This window comes from Vulpes vulpes, chromosome 15 (assembly GCF_048418805.1).
Source record: "Vulpes vulpes isolate BD-2025 chromosome 15, VulVul3, whole genome shotgun sequence".
NCBI lineage: Eukaryota > Metazoa > Chordata > Mammalia > Carnivora > Canidae > Vulpes > Vulpes vulpes.
The window spans coordinates 49,369,846-49,385,724 of record NC_132794.1 but is presented as its reverse complement, the minus strand read 5'-3'; the positions used below and the strand labels follow the sequence as shown (position 1 = coordinate 49,385,724).

General features: G+C 37.1%; 1 protein-coding gene across 3 annotated transcripts in view; it reads right to left on the bottom strand.

Moving 5' to 3' along the window:
* STARD9 (StAR related lipid transfer domain containing 9) overlaps positions 1-15,879 on the bottom strand; it is a 135,155-nt gene that overhangs the window by 56,679 nt on the left and 62,597 nt on the right. For 2 of the 3 annotated variants that reach the window (XM_025998558.2, XM_072740621.1), the window contains 5 exons: positions 15,079-15,111; positions 14,928-14,989; positions 13,190-13,302; positions 2,171-2,240; positions 723-795 (listed from right to left, as the gene is read on the bottom strand). In XM_025998558.2, coding sequence (XP_025854343.2) covers positions 723-795; positions 2,171-2,240; positions 13,190-13,302; positions 14,928-14,989; positions 15,079-15,111 — 351 coding nt within the window. The remainder of the gene's footprint in view (positions 1-722; positions 796-2,170; positions 2,241-13,189; positions 13,303-14,927; positions 14,990-15,078; positions 15,112-15,879) is intronic. The other variant, XM_072740622.1, reaches the window with a different exon arrangement.

Here is a 15,879-nt window from a genome sequence, read left to right as displayed (position 1 = left end):
AAGAGACCCACAATCTCAGGCTAATGGAGTCATTAGTTTCCTTGTTAGCTTGCCACCAAGAGCACCATTCTGACAATGGTCCAAATCAAGTGAATTCTTCCAGCAGAGGTAGTAATAAAATTAATGGTTTTCACCATCTTCCTTTCCCTGATTGAACTACTTCACTGACAGAGACAGGCAGGGATGGGACTAGCCCAAGGCAATACACCACAGATTTGTACTATTCTTACCTGTAATTAAGTAGTTTTCTTGAATAAATGTCTTGGTTTACTATATGACTCTGGTCTATTTTTAGAGCAGAGAAATGGTTGTTTTGACAGTTTTGTTCAAGTTTATAGTTGCTTTTGGGAGATAGGATTTGTTGACCTCCTCACTCCATCATAACAGAAGTAAAACCACTTTTTCATTATAATGTTTATTTTCATTTCAATCCTACTTCTTGTTTTAAATGCTCATACTAATCACACAGATATAAAAGTACTTTGAAATGTTAAAACTAAAATATAAGTTGAAGATATTTTGATTAGTCTTTATTAAGCTGCCTCTACTCTTTCTGGTGTAGAGCTTAGTAGACTGTATGTAGGTCTTCCTTATATATTAGGTCATAGGAGAGGACCAGTAAATGGAAAGGTATGAAGAAAGGAAAAGAAATAAGACAACAAGAAAGCAGTCAAAAGGGGCTAGAAAAGGAAGAAATCTAAGCAAATAAAGGGGTAACCAACCTGTGTATAGTAGATAGTGAAGATGGCATGGGATCTGCTGCTGGCCTCATGAATATGAGTAGCTGCTGTGATTCTGTGTACATAAAGGAAAACAATTAGGATAAGTATAGTTTATGCATGGTGAATCCTTAAGAATCCATGGGGAACACAAGAAATGTTAGTGCCAAGGTTCACAGGTGAGAATCCTAAAACATCCATATTTAATTCAGTTTAGTTAGGAGAGTGGTCCAAAAATGGCAAAAGCAGCATTCTAGGTACTGATATCTGAGAATAAAAGGGAGTGTAGCTTCATAGTAAACCACATTAGAACATTTTTTAAGCAAGAGAAGCAAAAATCAGAGTTGAAAAGGGGAATACAAGAGCGCCATCAACCTGGAAGAATATCCCTAAAATAGGCCCATTTAAGTAGGGCAAATGGAGGTAGAGAGCTTGCTGGAGAAGTGTCAAAGAGAAAGTAAAATGTTATTAAACACTAAATATTAATCTTATAGTGTCAGAAAAGAATTTGAAATGAGATCTTGAATTATGTCGATGTCATACTTGAGCCAGTAAAATTCATAATCTTCTTTAGAAAGTCAGAAGAGTCTTCCCTTTATCTAAATCTAAGTCAATCATATTTCAGTTTAAGACCATCTCATTGCCTTCTGTTCTCAGAGGAGCTGGAGAATTGAAGAGTCAAACTCCAAAGGCAGGTCTCATGATTCAAGGATTAAAAAAGTGAAGCCTGACACTTAAAGATCAAGGAACCCAGGGTACCCTGAAGACCAGGATAGTTCCATGAAACCCAAGGAGCAGAAAGTTAAATTTAAAGTTCCTCCTTCATGGTCAATTAACTTAGACTAGCCACTAATAGGGTAAAAAGACTACATCCCAGCATTTTTTCCAGGTAGAAAGGCTATTCTTTCAGGCATATACTAATAACAGTCTGGGTATTTCTTAGTAACTAACAATATGGAATATTATCACAATTTACAATAGCTTATAGGAGAGTCTAAGTGCTTATTCATAGCAGATTCAAAACAGTCTTTTTTGAGTGGCCTTTACAAGTATGCAAAACTAGAAGAAAAATGGTTTTCTGAAACACTTAAAACTATATTGAATCTTATTTCTATCAAGCTTACAGAGAGGACAATGCAGGCAAGAATCTTTTTTTTTTAATTAAAATAGCAAAAGTTGTATATTATAAGGCAAAACACAGAGAAAACTCTGGGCTTACTGCCTAATATTACCATATCAAGAACAAACTCCAGCTTCACTACTAATGAGAAATGCACAAAATCTTAGCCACTGCCCCTTATCCTGGGTACATTACTATTCTGAGAAAGGCCTCTTGATTGTAAAGATGGGAAGCTACTGTGAGAAGTATAATCATATACTCCAAAGGGAGATGAGCATACAGGAAAGAAGAATGAAACTGAAAGAAGGACAGCAACAAATAAACCTGTTACCTGTTTGCTATTCCCTCCTCCAAGAGTTGAATTACTTGCTTATAGTTGGTAACTACATGTTGAGATAAACCTATCAGATTTGTGAGGGAGGAAAAAAGAAAATAAAATTTTTGGTAAAGTGTAATTTCTTCCTGTAGGTCATTAACTTTATCCTATATCATTTGATAGACAAACATGAGAAAGACTAAATTCCTTAAGATAATATATTAAATCAACAAATTTTTATTGGAAGCCTACTATGAGGCGTTATGATAGACTCTGGAAACACAGGTCTCTGCCCTCACAGAGAATGTAGCCCAGAATTAATAAAGTGGTTATACTAACAACAACAAAAACAATGGTAATTCCTTACAATTTAGCTACATATGTATAAGAAAAGTTACTATATTACCTCCTTTGGCCCTCACAAAATTGCTGAGGTAAACAGATGCTACGTGTCCCAAAAGATGGCAAACTCAATTTGGCATGCAAAACATACAATACACATGTCCCTATCAATCACAATTTACAGTCATAAATTACACTATATAACATAATATGGCCAAATGCCACCAGAGTAGAAGAGATAATAAATGCTAAGGCAGTCAGAGAAGCGGCCAGGGCAGGCTCCATGGAGGAAGTGAGACTTGAATTTAGTCACTACAGAATGAGTAGGCTTCGCGTAGATGAAGAGGAGCTTAGGACATGAAAGTAAGTGTTTATGAGTGGTTACTGATTAAGTTAAAACATTCCTTCACAAATGAATCAGAGATACAGAACAAACTAACTTTGTTGGCTCATTACTGAATTACGCTAGGAATTAGCAAAGCAATTTCAACACTGAGTAGATTTCTTTATAATGAGAAATTATTGTTAAAACCACAATGAGGTATCACCCCATACCTGCTAGAATGGCTAAAATAAAAAAACACAAGAAACAACAAATGTTGGTGAGAATGCAGCGAGAAGGGAACCCTCACATACTATAAGTAAGAATGCAAACTAGTGCAACCACTGTGGAAGCCAACATGGAGATTCCTCACAAAATTAAAAACAGAATGACCATATGGTCCAGTAATTCCACTATTTACCGAAAAGAATAGGAAAACTCTAATTTGAAAAGATATATGCGCCTCTATGTTTATAGCAGCATTATTCACAAGAGCCAAAATATGGAAGCAGCCCAGTGTCCATTGATAGATGAACAAAGAAACTGTGATACAGATATACAACATAGACATATATAATGGAATATTACTCAGCCATAAATAGGAATGAAATCTTGCCATTTACAATAATATGGATGGGACTAGAGAGTATAACACTAAGTGAAATAAGTCAGAAAAAGACAAATACCATATGATTTCACTCATGTGGAATTTAAGAAACAAAACAAATGAACAAAGAAAAAAAGAAAAGAAAAACGGACTCTTAACTGCTCATCTAGAGAACTGATGGTTATTGGAGGGGAGGTGAGTGGGGGACAGGTGAAATAGGTGATGGGGATTAAGAGTTCCTTAACATGATGGGCAATGAATAATGTGTAGAATTGTTGAATCACCATATTACACACCTGAAACTAATATAACACTGTATGTTAGCTATACTGGATATAAAATTTTAAAAATAAATTCAACAAAAAATAAAAAATAAAAAATAAAAAATAAAAAATAAAAATAAATTCAACAGGGCAGCCCCGGTGGCGCAGTGGTTTGGCGCCGCCTGCAGCCTGGGGTGTGATCTTGGAGACCCGGATGGAGTCCCACGTCCAAATTATTACTCTAAACAATTTAGCAAATGCCATCTGGGACAAAATTATAACATATCAAACATTCAAGTATACTTGGCAATAAATAAATGAAAACCAGCAAAAATAACACACAATAGAGATGCAAGAAAAATTCAGATATTGGGGTTACAGTAACTTTAAAGTAAATCTGCTTACTATTTTCATGAAACTGAATAACAAGATTACAAAATTTCAGAGAAAATTGGAAGCTATAATGAAAGAATCAAATGGAGATCTGGGAAATAAAAAAATAATAAAGTGAAAATAAGTATTCAATATCTACGTTTAATAGGAGGTTAGACATAGTTGAAAAAAATGGCGGACAAAAAGGTCAGAATCATATATCCAAAATAAAGCACAGAAAGACAAAATGTAAAAAACAGAGAAGAGAGGGTAAGAATCAGCATATATAAGAAATAGGCCTAACACATCTGTAAGTGGAGTTACAAAAGCAAAGAGTAAAAGCAATTATGACAACAAACAATGGCTAAAAAATGTCCACAGTTGATCAAGACGCATTATTTTTTTTAAAGATTTTATTTATTCATGAGAGAGAGAGAGAGAGAGAGCGAGCCCTGATCCCAAAAGCAGACACTCATCTGCTGAGTCCCTGATAAAGAAGCGTTAAATCAGATTCAAGAAGCCCAGTACACGCGAGTGTGCTCATGCATGTGCGTGTATACATACAAACACAAACATCTCAAAATCTACTCTAGGTAGATTTTAGGTACCTAATGATAAACTGCTGAAAACCAAAAACAAAGAGAAAAATTCAGAAATTATTGAGATTTCTCAAAAGAAACAATGGAAGGCAGAAGACAATGGAATAAATTTTAAACAGTAAAAAAAAAAAACTTAAAATTCTATACTCCATGAAATCCTCTTCAAGAATAAAGAAATAGGGGCACCAGGGTGGTTCAATGGTTGACCGTCTGCCTTTGGCTCAGGTCGTGATCCCGGGGTGCTGGGATCAAGTCCCGCATCCAGTTCCCCAAAGGGAGCCTGCTTCTCCCTCTGCCTATGTCTCTGCCTCTCTCTCTCTCTCTCTCATGAATAAATAAATAAAATCTTGAAAAGGAAGGAAGGAAGGGAGGGAGGGAGGGAAAAGCAAAGAAAGAAAAATTTCAACCAACTGAAAATGAGAATTTGTCCATAGCAGATCCACACTAGAGGAAAAACTAAAGATTATTCTTAAGGCTGAGGGGAAAATTCCAGATAAAATGTAAGGCCATTATCTTATTACAAAAAAAAAAAAAAAAAAAACAGAGCCACAAAAATGGCATATAAGAAGGATAAATGGAGTTCAAGTCTTCTAAGGTTCTCTCATTATCTAGGAAAAAGTAAAAGTACCAACTAATACTAAACTTTAATTCAATGATTCATGTAATCATTCAATGATTCATGTAATCTTTAGAGGGACTATTAAAATAATAGTAAGACAACATAAAAATAGTAAGCTATCAGAGGAGAAATACGAATTTTTAAAAATTAACCCAAAAGGGGGCACTTGGGTGGTGCAGTCAGTTAAGCGGTTAAGCACTGGACTCTTGGTTTCAGCTCAGGTCATGATCTCAGGTCTTGAGACTGAGCTCTACATAAGATTCCACACTCAGCGTGGAGTCTGTGTAAGACTCTCTCTGCCCCTCCTTCTCATGCTCTCAAATAAAATCTTTGAAAAAAATTTTAACCCAAAAGACATTAGAGAAAAAGGAACATAAAACAATGTAAGGAAAAAGCACACGGTAATAGATTTAAACCTAAATAAAATTAGTAATTACATTAAAAATAAACAGACCCACAATACTCAAAAGATCAAAAGTGTGATGCTACATAAAGCAAAAGCCAAATAAATATTTTAGTAAGAAATGCATCTAAAACATTCCATCAAAATCATAGAGGAGAACACAGGCAACACCCTTTTTGAACTTGGCCACAGTAACTTCTTGCAAGATACATCTACAAAGGCAAAAGAAACAAAAGCAAAAATGAACTATTGGGACTTCATCAAGATAAGAAGCTTTTCCACAGCAAACGATACAATCAACAAAACTAAAAGACAACCTACAGAATGGGAGAAGATATTTGCAAATGACGTATCAGATAAAGGGCTAGTTTCCAAAATCTATAAAGAACTTATTAAACTCAACACCAAAGAAAAAACAATCCAATCATGAAATGGGCAAAAGACATGAAGAGAAATCTCACAGAGGAAGACATGGACATGGCCAACATGCACATGAGAAAATGCTCTGCATCACTTGCCATCAGGGAAATACAAATCAAAACCACAATGAGATACCACCTCACACCAGTGAGAATGGGGAAAATTAACAAGGCAGGAAACAACAAATGTTGGAGAGGATGCGGAGAAAAGGGAACCCTCTTACAATGTTGGTGGGAATGTGAACTGGTGCAGCCACTCTGGTAAACTGTGTGGAGGTTCCTCAAAGAGTTAAAAATAGACCTGCCCTACGACCCAGCAATTGCACTGTTGGGGATTTACCCCAAAGATTCAGATGCAATGAAACGCCGGGACACCTGCACCCCCGATGTTTCTAGCAGCAATGTCCACAATAGCCAAACTGTGGAAGGAGCCTCGGTGTCCATCGAAAGATGAATGGATAAAGAAGATGTGGTTTATGTATACAATGGAATATTACTCAGCCATTAGAAACGACAAATACCCACCATTTGCTTCAACGTGGATGGAACTGGAGGGTATTATGCTGAGTGAAGTAAGTCAATTGGAGAAGGACAAACAGTGTATGTTCTCATTCATTTGGGGAATATAAATAATAGTGAAAGGGAATATAAAGGAAGGGAAAAGAAATGTGTGGGAAATATCAGGAAGGGAGACAGAACATAAAGACTCTTAACTCTGGGAAACGAACTAGGGGTGGTGGAAGGGGAGGAGGGCGGGGGGTGGAGGGGAATGGGTGACGGGCACTGAGGCGGACACTTGACGGGATGAGCACTGGGTGTTTTTCTGTATGTTTGTAAATTGAACACCAATAAAAATTAATTTATATAAAAAAAAAGAAATGCATCTAAAACATGTACAGAAATACTGAAAGCATGAAAAAGATAAAAATGCAAATACTAACCAAAAGACAGGTGTAGCTATAGTATGTCTAAGTCAAGCAGACTTTAGGGCAAAAACATTACTAGAGGGCAGCCCGGGTGGCTCAGCGGTTTAGTGCTGCCTTCAGCCCAGGGCCTGATCCTGGAGACCCAGGATTGAGGCCCACGTCAGGTTCCCCACATGGAGCCTGCTTCTCCCTCTGCCTGTGTCTCTCATGAATAAATAAATAAAATCTTTAAAAAAAATTACTAGAGATAAAGAACAATCCTTCACAATGATAAAAGGGTTCAATTCATCAGGAAGATTTAATAATTCTAGTTTTATATACAAATAATAAAGCCTCAAAACCAAAAAAAGAGGAAATGTATATAATATGTATATAAAACAAAAATTGACAGAACTAAAAGGAGAAAAAAATATCTATAGTCATAGCAGGAAATTTTAACTTGTCTTAGTATCTGATAAAACAAGCCCCCCCCAAAATATTAATAGGGTTATAAAAGATTTAAATGATGAAAGCAGCAAACTTGATAAATGGTATTACATAAATACTATGCTCAACTACTGCATGTTACACACATTATTTTAAATCACAATATTTACTAGAATTAAACATATGCTAGGCCACAAACTAAACTGCTATACATGTTTTTTAAATGAAATCATAAAGAGAGCTGTTCTCTAAATACAGGCAATTTTTTAAAGATTTTATTTATTTATTTATTCATGGGGGGCGGGGAGGGCAAAGACACAGTCAGAGGAAGAAGCAGGCTCCATGCAGGGAGCCTGATGTGGGACTCGATCCCAGGACTCCAGGATCATGTCCTGAGCTGAAGGCAGGCACTAAACTGTTGAGCCACCCAGGGATCCCCTACAAGGTAATTCTATTAAACTGGACACCTTTAAAAAGAGAACTAGAGGGGCACCTGGCCGGCTCAGTCAGCAGAGCTTGCATCTCTTGATCTCAGGGTAGTGAGTTGAAGCCCCACATTGGGTGTGGAGAAAAGAAGGAAGGAAGGAGGGAGTGAGGGAGGGTAGAAAAGAAGGAGGAAAGGAAGAAAAGAGGGAAGGAGGGAAGGAAGGAAAAAAGAGAAAAGACAAAGAAAAAGAGAGAAAGAATTAATGAACAAACAAGAAAAATCTCCCAAATGTATGAAAATTAAGAAACATTTCTAAATAACTTATAGATCACAAAAGAAATCATAATAGAAATTATACATGTTTTAATCTGAATAATGATAAAGATACTAAACATTAAAACATGGGCAATGCAGTTAAAGCCACAGTTACCCAGAGAAATTTATAGCTGTAAATACACAAGAAGAAAGGTTGAAAAACCACAAGCTAAACAACTACTTACAATAGCTAAACAAAACCTAATTAGACTAAAAAAACTAGGAGGTATAAAATATAAAAATGAATAAATATTAAATAAAAATATGGACAACTAATAAATAAAAAATAAACTTACAATAGAGGGAATCTACAAAGCCAAAAGTTGATTCTTTGAAAAGACAAAATAAATAAATTCTTAAACTGAATAAGAATAAAAGAGAAAAGGTATAGATAACCAATGTTAATAATGAAAAAAAAAAAGAAGATTCTAAGTGGGGCTTGAACTCACAACCATGAGACCAAGAGTCACAAGCTCTAATGACAGAGCCAGCCAGGCACTCCACAGAAGTCCTACATTTAAATGATCTCTTATATATAAAATGTAAGAGAATATTACACTTTATGAAAATGGATTTTTAAAATTTAGAGGGAACAGATTTTTCTTAGAAAAATACAATCTACTGAGGCGTCTTGGTGGCTCAGTTGGTTAAACGTTCAATTTTTTATTTCCGCTCAGGTCATGATCTCAAGGTTGTGGGATCAAGCCTCCCATCTGCACTGGGTATGAAGCCTGCTTGGGATTTTCCCTCCTTCTCCCTCACCCCCACTTCATGTGGGTACCCTCTCTCTCTCTCAAGAAAAAAAAAAGAAGAGAAAAATACAATCTACCAAAACTGATGCAATAAATAGAGTATCTGAAAGAAAGCAAATCTATAATTTTAAACTTTCTCACAAAAAAGTCTTCCAGATGCAGATGGCTTTGCCAGGAAATTCTACCAAATATTTCAGGAGGAAATAACTTCAATCTTATAAAAAATCTTTCAGAAAATAGAAAGAGAGTATCTCTCAGCTCATTTCAAGAAACAAACACAATGTTTATACCTAAACCTAAGGACGGAGAAGCAGAGGAGTAGGAAGAAGAGGAAGAAGTAGAGGAGGAAGAGAAGGAATAGGATAAGGAGGATGATTAATTTCACTATTGAACATAGATGCAATAAGCCCAAATAAAGCATCAGAAACCCAAATCCAGCAACATATAAAAAGGATAATATATCACAACTAAGTCGGGTCTATTCCAGGAATTCAAGATTGCTGTAATATTCAAAAATCAATCAGTATATGGATAAAGAGGATGTGGTTTATACACACACACACACACACACAGAGGAATATTACTCAGCTATCAAAAAGAATGAAATCTTGCCATTTGCAGCGATGTGGATGAAACTAGAGGGTATCATACTAAGTGAAATAAGTCAGTCAGAGAAAGACAAATACCATGTTATTTCACTCATATGTGTATTTTAAGGGAAAAACAGATGAACATAGAGGAAGGGAAGGAAAAATAAGATAAAAACAGGGAGACAAATCATAAGCAATTCTTAACTTTAGGAAACAAGCTGAGGGTTGCTAGAGGAGAGGTGGGTGGGGGGATGGGGTAAATGGGTGACGGGCATTAAAGAGGGCACTGGATGCAAAGAGAACAGGTGTTATATGAAACTGATGAACCACTAAATTCTACCCCTGAAACTAGTAATACACTGTATGTTAACTACATTGAATTTAAATAAAAGAATTTTTTAAGAAGTATTTCCTCATCTTTAGAAAAAAATTTTTTTTAAAAAGTACTTTTTATTCTTTAGGGAAAAAAAACCAAAACAAGCAGTTTAATTAAATCAGTTAATTAATTTAATTAATTAAAAATCAGTATAATTAACCACATTAGCAGAATAAAGGACAAAAGTCACATGCTATATAGAAAAGCATTTGTAGGGCAGCCTGGGTGGCTCAGTGGTTTAGTGCCGCCTTTAGCCCAGGGCCTGATCCTGGAGACCCGGGATTGAGTCCCATGTCAGGCTCCCCACATGGAGACTGCTTCTCCCTCTGCCTGTGTCTCTGCCTCTCTCTCTCTCCTCTTTGTCTGTGTTTCTCATGAATAAATAAATAAAATCTTAAAAAAAAAGCATTTGTAAAAACCAGTACTTTTATTATAACATTTTTAGCATCCTATTTCCCTTCCCTGCACAATTTAGTCCAAAAGTTATCAAGTGGAACAGAAAATGGCAGGCTACCCATGAGGTTGAGGGGCTACAGTGATGCAGAGCAGGGTGAAGAGCCTGAAAGGAGGGAGAGGGCATCCACATAGGGGTTGCCTAATATGGCTGAGACTAAGCCTGAGTAGGGTGGAAAGGGTATCCACACAAAAGGAAGGCCTGGCAAGAGAGCTGGGTGAGGAGGGTGACCACATGTGTGGTAGCCTGGCCCAGAAAGTCAGAGCCCAAGGGGGCTGAGGGGAGCATCCTGATGGAGGCAGTCCAGGCCTGGTTAGCAGGCTGGCCACATGCAGGGATGGCCTGCCATAGGAAGTCAGAGCCAACTCAAGGTGAGAAAGGGATCCCCACGGAGAGACTGGCCAAGTGACCAAGGGCTTCCATGTCAGAGTGGAGAGGTAGCCCAGCAAAGGGATACAAAAACCAATAGGAGTACAGAATGTACCCACATAGTGAGTGGGAAGCTAAAGGATAGGTAGCCCCACCTAGAGTGCTGGAAGTGTGGTGAAGGGCCCAGCAGAGGGTGTCTCAGCATAGCCAGGTAAGGTGGGCAGCCACATGAGAGAGCTGACATCAATGGCAAGGAGGCTGATTACATGTAGGAGAGCAGATCAAAGAAGTATTTCCCATGTTAAGTAAAAGAACTACAGGGGTGCCTGGGTGGCTCAGTCAGGTGGGCATCCTACTCTTGGTTTCCACTCAGATACAGTTGTAGGATCAAGCTCCATGTTGGGCTCCACGTTCAGAGGGAAGTCTGCTTGAGATTCTCTCTCCCTCTTCCTCTGCCCCTCCTTTCACTTGCATTCTCTCTCAAAAAAAAAATAAATCTTTTAAAAAAATTTTTTAAAAAAAGGAATTACAAATACAAAAAGGGAGAAATCAAGAATGAACTCTGAAAAAAAAAAAAAAAACAAGAAAAAAAAAGAAAAAAAAAAAAAAAGAAAAAGAAAAAAAAAAAAAAAAGAATGAACTCTGCTGTGCTGGACTGCAATTAGAGGTACTGGTGTGAGCACCGATTACCTAGCTCTGTCCACTCAAAGGGACAACAATTAGTAACATCGATAACAACAGGCACACCTAGCACCTAGACCTTAGCTTCAGCTTCTAAATACTACTCTCCAGTAAAAAGGAACAGGGCTGATAAATAAAAATAAAAATAAATGGCTGATTCCAAGACTGAAGCAAAGAAAGTAGAAGATGGAACACCTGGAACACCTCTATCCCAGAAAATAAGGAGGTGCTCAAAGAGTAACAGTGATATGTCAAAATGTTACAGAAGTGGGCTTGAAAGGGATTCCACTGACTAAATCTGGAATAATTTGAGCATGAAAATTAAAAAAAATCACAGTAACAAAAGATAATTCATTGAACAGATAAGCATTAATCTATACTGACATAAATTGAAAATTGGATAAAGATGGAGTATGTACATGATTTCACAGCACTGCCCCACAAATACTTGATTACAAAAGGAAAATAGCAATTTTAGAGTGAAGAAAACTGGCAGATATCACCTTGAAAGTCATGAATAATGGGACATATCAAAGTTGTATACCACTTGATGGTTGTCAAGTTCATGAAAGTTAAAGAAAGACCAAAGAAACTGTCCAGGCCAAAGAATACCAGAGAGACACCTCAACTAAATGCAACACATGACTCTCAAATGGGCAATTACTGGGACAACTGGGAAAAGTTACCTTGGCTCTAACACTTAGATGGTATTAACATGCCAAAGTTAAGTTCCTGATTTTGGTGGTTGTGTTATAATTGTACGAGAAAACATTACTGTTTGGAGGAATGGAAGGAAGATACCCTAAGATAATCAGGGGAGATGGGTCATTAGATTGGCAGTTCACTCTCTAATGGTTCAAGAAAAAAGTTCTTTGTACTGTACTTGAAATTTATTAAAAAGTTTAATATGCTTCAAAGTTGAAAAACAAAAACTCTCAGAAACCTTGGGGAAAAAAAGAATTCCCTTAATCTGCTATGGCAGTTTCTCAAAGCTGGCCCAAAGACCAGGGCCAGTTCTCAAACTATTATTGGTATATAATGAGATAGATATAGAAATTGAGAATATTAGCAATTTTTATAACGTCACAGAGTGATTTTTTTATCTTTTAAATTTGTAAGAAGAATTTGGGCTCGTAATTAAGATATCTTTTTCCTTTTTCTCATAATTCATCTTTATTTTATCAAATATTAGTTTGCCATAGATTGGAAAATTTAAAAAAATACTTGGTCCTTTTAGGGGCACCATGAGAGCTCAGTCAGTTAAATGGCTGGATCTTGATTTCAGCTCAGGTCATGATCTCAGGTACTGGGATGGAGCCCTTGTTGGACTCCACACTCACTGGGGAGTCTGCTTAAGGATTCCCTCTCTCCTACTCCCTCTGCTCCTCCCCTCACTTGCACATATACATGTACACACACTATTTCTCAAATAAATAATCTTTTAAAAAAATCCTGAATCTCTTCAAAGAAGCATTTCCTGACCACACTATACAGATAGACTACTTATACTGCCCATTGTTCTTTTCCATCATAAAATCCGTTTTTTTTATTAGTCTTTATCACAACTTACAAATGTTTATTTTCTGCCTTACCATCACAAGACTATAGGTCTGCCTGTGAGGGCAAGACTGTCTTTTCTATTTATTGTTACTTATCCAGCATCTAGTGCAGTAAGTGGTACATAGTACGTTTCATTATACATTTGTTGAATGAATCACTGACCATTAGGAAATTCAGTTTGGTCTCAGAACTTCAAGGCCACAGTGGCTCACCTTGTACATAGGGCCCCAACTCTGGGTGCTCTCTGACCCGCAGAGAGTAGGACTTTTTTTTATCAGATTGCTTCAGTAGATCCCGCACTCGTTCATTATAGATTTCCAGGAAACTAGAGAAATGTAGAACAAGGTATATAAATAGAATGTGGAAAATGGTGGCATCTTTTCAAAACGTAATTCTGAAAAATGGTGACATTTTTAGATTTGAAAAAAAGTTGGGAAAACACGAAACCAAAAATCAGAAGGCCCTAATTCTTGATCTAGTTCTACTTCTGACACTCTAAGACCTTGGCTTTACCAAGGTTCCCCCCTTGAGTCTCCTTCTACATGTGCACAATTGTGTTGCCGCCTTAGCTGTCATCACTTCAGTTTTAGGTTTACAATGTCAGTTCTGATTCAACTTTAGCCTTCAAGAGGCTATTTCAGCATGATTTTGGGGTATGCTGCCACCAGCCTATACTTTGAGCAGGCTACCAGACCACAGAGTCTACAGGCTTGTTTCTTAAGTGATTTTCAAACATGATCTTTCAGCTTTTATTGTTCTGTGAAGGCCACTGCTTAGCAATGAGGAAAGCTAAATGAGAAATATTCTGGTCCCTACCCCTAAGTTAAGTAGGACAGTTTTCATTTTACCTGTTTTATACACTGGGATTCTGTTAAGATATGCCCTTATAGGTACTGTGGGCATTTTATTCCTTTTTAAAATAATAACATAGCTACAATTCTTAATTAAAATCAGCAAAGATTTTGTTAAGTAAGAAAACAAACTTCTTACAAAAAGGTTTTCCTCATCAGAACACAGATCAGATGTTTGCCTATGAAGCCAGTGGCTATTCAAAAAAAAAAAAAAAAAAGGCTCCAGCTCAGCTGAACTCTATGCACACTCTTCTTATAAAAATGTTTCTCCTTCATCTTCTCAGATTTGGACACAAGGAGCCCAGATGTTTCTCAGAATAGTGGTTCCCAGATTTCACTGATAAAAAATTTTATATACATGTGCATGTATACACATACATATAAGCTTGCAAATTTTTACTTTGCAAGCTTAAAAAATGTATATATACTGTTTACTATCATTTAATTTTTAAAAAGGGCACTTATTCTTTTTGGGTTGATGAAAATTCTGGAATTAGATAATAAGGATGATTGGACAACCTTGTAAATACCAAATAAAACAAAACACCAAAACAAAAGAAACTACCAAACTATATAAATTCCACAAGCATGAATTTTATGGTATGTGAATTATGTCTCATGATTTTTAAAAGGACATTGAATACCAAAAAAATAGAATACAGAAAATGAAGGTCAGTTGGTAACCTTGCACCAACATTTCCACTATAGATTGATTAAAACCTCATATTGGAGTAACCAGCGCTGTCTTGGAACTAGAGCTTAGGAACTGCTGACCCAAAGAACAACGCAGCCAGAGCTGGAAGAGACAAAGTCCAAAAGCTGGTAAGAAACCATAAGGAAAGTGAAGAAAAGGAAACCAGACAGCCAGAGAAAGTTGGTTCACAGAAAACACCTGTTTGTTAAGCCTAGAGATAGGAATTAATTTTCCTACAACCCAAAGATCAAAATGTGTTCATCTCCTCATACTGCAAAATATTTCTGCTGTGGCTTTTTCCATTCCTCTGGATGACTCCTGAAGCAAAGAGAGGACAGCTGAACCTGCTAGAATTTGGAGTGGAAATGAAAGTATTTTAGGCCTTAGAGCCTGAAAGGTTCTTACCTTACTTTTATCCTACAAGAGGAAGGCAGTGGGGCATAGTCCTCCTCCCTGATGAAGAGACCCTGCACAAACCATAGGGTTGGAGTTTTACTGAAGGGAGTGTACAAAGAAGGTCTACTTTGAGAAGATCTAGTCAAAATAGAGTCTATACCTCACATATCCGTGGTGTCAGCCCAACAGAGGTCTGGAGAACAGAAGAAAGGAAAGTATTACTGTTCACTCACAGTGAAGCTCCCCCCCCAACACCCAGGAACCAAGGTTATTGGCGGAGGATGGGCACATGGGCTTCCTGTGCTAGCCTCAGCACTTTAGGCAGTTTTACTGGTGGTATACAGAAGACTCTATTTGCCTGGCTCTCAGGAGACACTCACAGAGGAATGTACCAGCTGAGAGGCAGAATACCATCATAAGAAGGAAGAGGGGAAAAGCTAACAAACCCAGATCTGAGCTTTCATGCAATAAAGGTTACATCCTTCTTGGATAAACCTATTTACAACTGTGGTCCCTCCCCAACCTTCTATCCCTATACATACAGAAGAACTAGAACACATGGGTATTTACACATTTAGTAGGAAAAAATTATTTGGATAATTTTGGATTAATAATTTGGATTTTTTCATCTTGGATCCACTGCTAACTTGTACATAGATTAAAGGTTTTATACCCCTGGTTTAGTGGGTATTTTCTTCTTTTAATTTCAAATATGTAAAATCATACTCAACATGGACATAAGTAAGCAATGAGCTGAGCGCAAGGTAGCAGGGAGGAAAAGTGTCCCAGAGAATGTCCCTGCATAGTGTTGTCATCTCCCCATGAGTTCAACTCACCAAGTACTTCTAAATCCAAAACAAAGAGGTATACTGAAGGACCTCTACTTTCCCAATTTTCCATGACAAAATAAGGCTCTCATAATCTCACACTTTTTAAAGCTCCATCCCAGCAGCTGGTTCCC